Source organism: Sapajus apella, unplaced genomic scaffold, assembly GCF_009761245.1.
Source record: "Sapajus apella isolate SASKATOON/1434 unplaced genomic scaffold, GSC_monkey_1.0 scaffold15085, whole genome shotgun sequence".
Taxonomy (NCBI): Eukaryota; Metazoa; Chordata; class Mammalia; order Primates; family Cebidae; genus Sapajus; species Sapajus apella.
In genome coordinates, this window is record NW_022452006.1 from 1 (window position 1) to 1,253 (window position 1,253).

General features: G+C 40.8%; 1 protein-coding gene across 1 annotated transcript; it reads right to left on the reverse strand.

Annotated features, from left to right (window-relative positions):
• Positions 1–6: 6 nt before the first annotated feature.
• LOC116548556 (uncharacterized protein C2orf16-like) lies at positions 7–1,248 on the reverse strand (the record flags this gene model as incomplete). Its single annotated transcript, XM_032273955.1, has 1 exon — positions 7–1,248. A coding segment is annotated over one exon (1,242 nt), but the record flags the coding sequence as incomplete, so codon positions are not given.
• Between the last annotated feature and the right edge of the window lie 5 nt (positions 1,249–1,253).

Sequence of the window (1,253 nt, forward strand, 5' to 3'; positions counted from 1 at the left end):
AGATATGGCATCTACTCCTGGAATCTCAGGGCATGGGTTTTCCACAATGTTAGTTGTCTTATCAGAGCTTTGATTATGAAGGGCCAAGGGAAGAGTTAAAGATTGCATCATAGTAGGGTCTAGATATGTCTCTTCATGCTGCAAAATATCTGTCCCAAGGTTTTTTACATCCAAAGCTCTGGATACTTTCTCTATCCCAGAATCCCAAAGTCCTAATTCAGATGCTGTTTTGATAGAGCTTGAAATAAGTGAGGTTGAAGAGCTATGTAGGAACCTAGAGAAGTCAGTCCCCACTTGTAACTTGTCTGATGTTAACTTCCCACAGTCCCTATTCTGACACACCTGTCCTAGATTCAAATCCTCAGATTTCATAACTTTAGGAGGCTCTGTTTTTGTCACTGTAGATTTCACAGCCTGAAGTCCTTGTTGATGAGTCAATATTGTATGTTCCTTAAATGGAGATGTTTGTTGTGAGGTTAATTCTTCAGATTTCGCTTGAATATGTGGCCTTAGAGTTGATTCTACAGGTACTATCAGTTCTTGAAGATGTGGACTTGGAAGTAAATTCACACAATTTATTGCTTCTATTTCTGATTCTAGGGCTACTCCTATTAGTTCTACAGCCTGAGGAATTGGTCTTGGTGCTAATTCCTCAGATTTTACAATTTGAAGGGGTGGCCCTGGGATTAACATAGTTTTTACAATTTGAAACCCTGTCAACTCCATTGTTTCCACAATCTGGTGTTTTGGTTTTGTGATTAATTTCTTAGATTTCACATCTTGTAACCATGGCCCTGAGGGGATCTCTGAAGGTCTCACATCCTGCAGTTTTGGAGTCACCTCAATATATTCTACCACTTGAGGGGTTAGCCTTGGTATTGTCATAGACTTTACAACTTGAAATGGTGGTCCAGGGGCCACTTTATCAGATTGAACAACTTTTGGGACATCTACAAGGGTTACCTCTTCAGACTGAGCAACGTGAAGCTGTGTCCTTGCAGATTCTGTGACTTGATCCAGTGGTTCTGGACTAATCCTTATAAATTCTACAGTTTGATCCAATGGTCCTGGGGTTGTCCCTGGAGATTTCATACTTTGATTCTTTGACTTTCTTAGCCCCATTGATATCTCCTTGTGCTGCCATGCCTCAGAGGTGAGCTCTGCAGATTCATCATGTCCTATAACTTGACTTGTTTGCTTCATGGGCACCTCTAAAGATTCTTCCATTTGCAGCCATTGCTTATAGTTCAGAT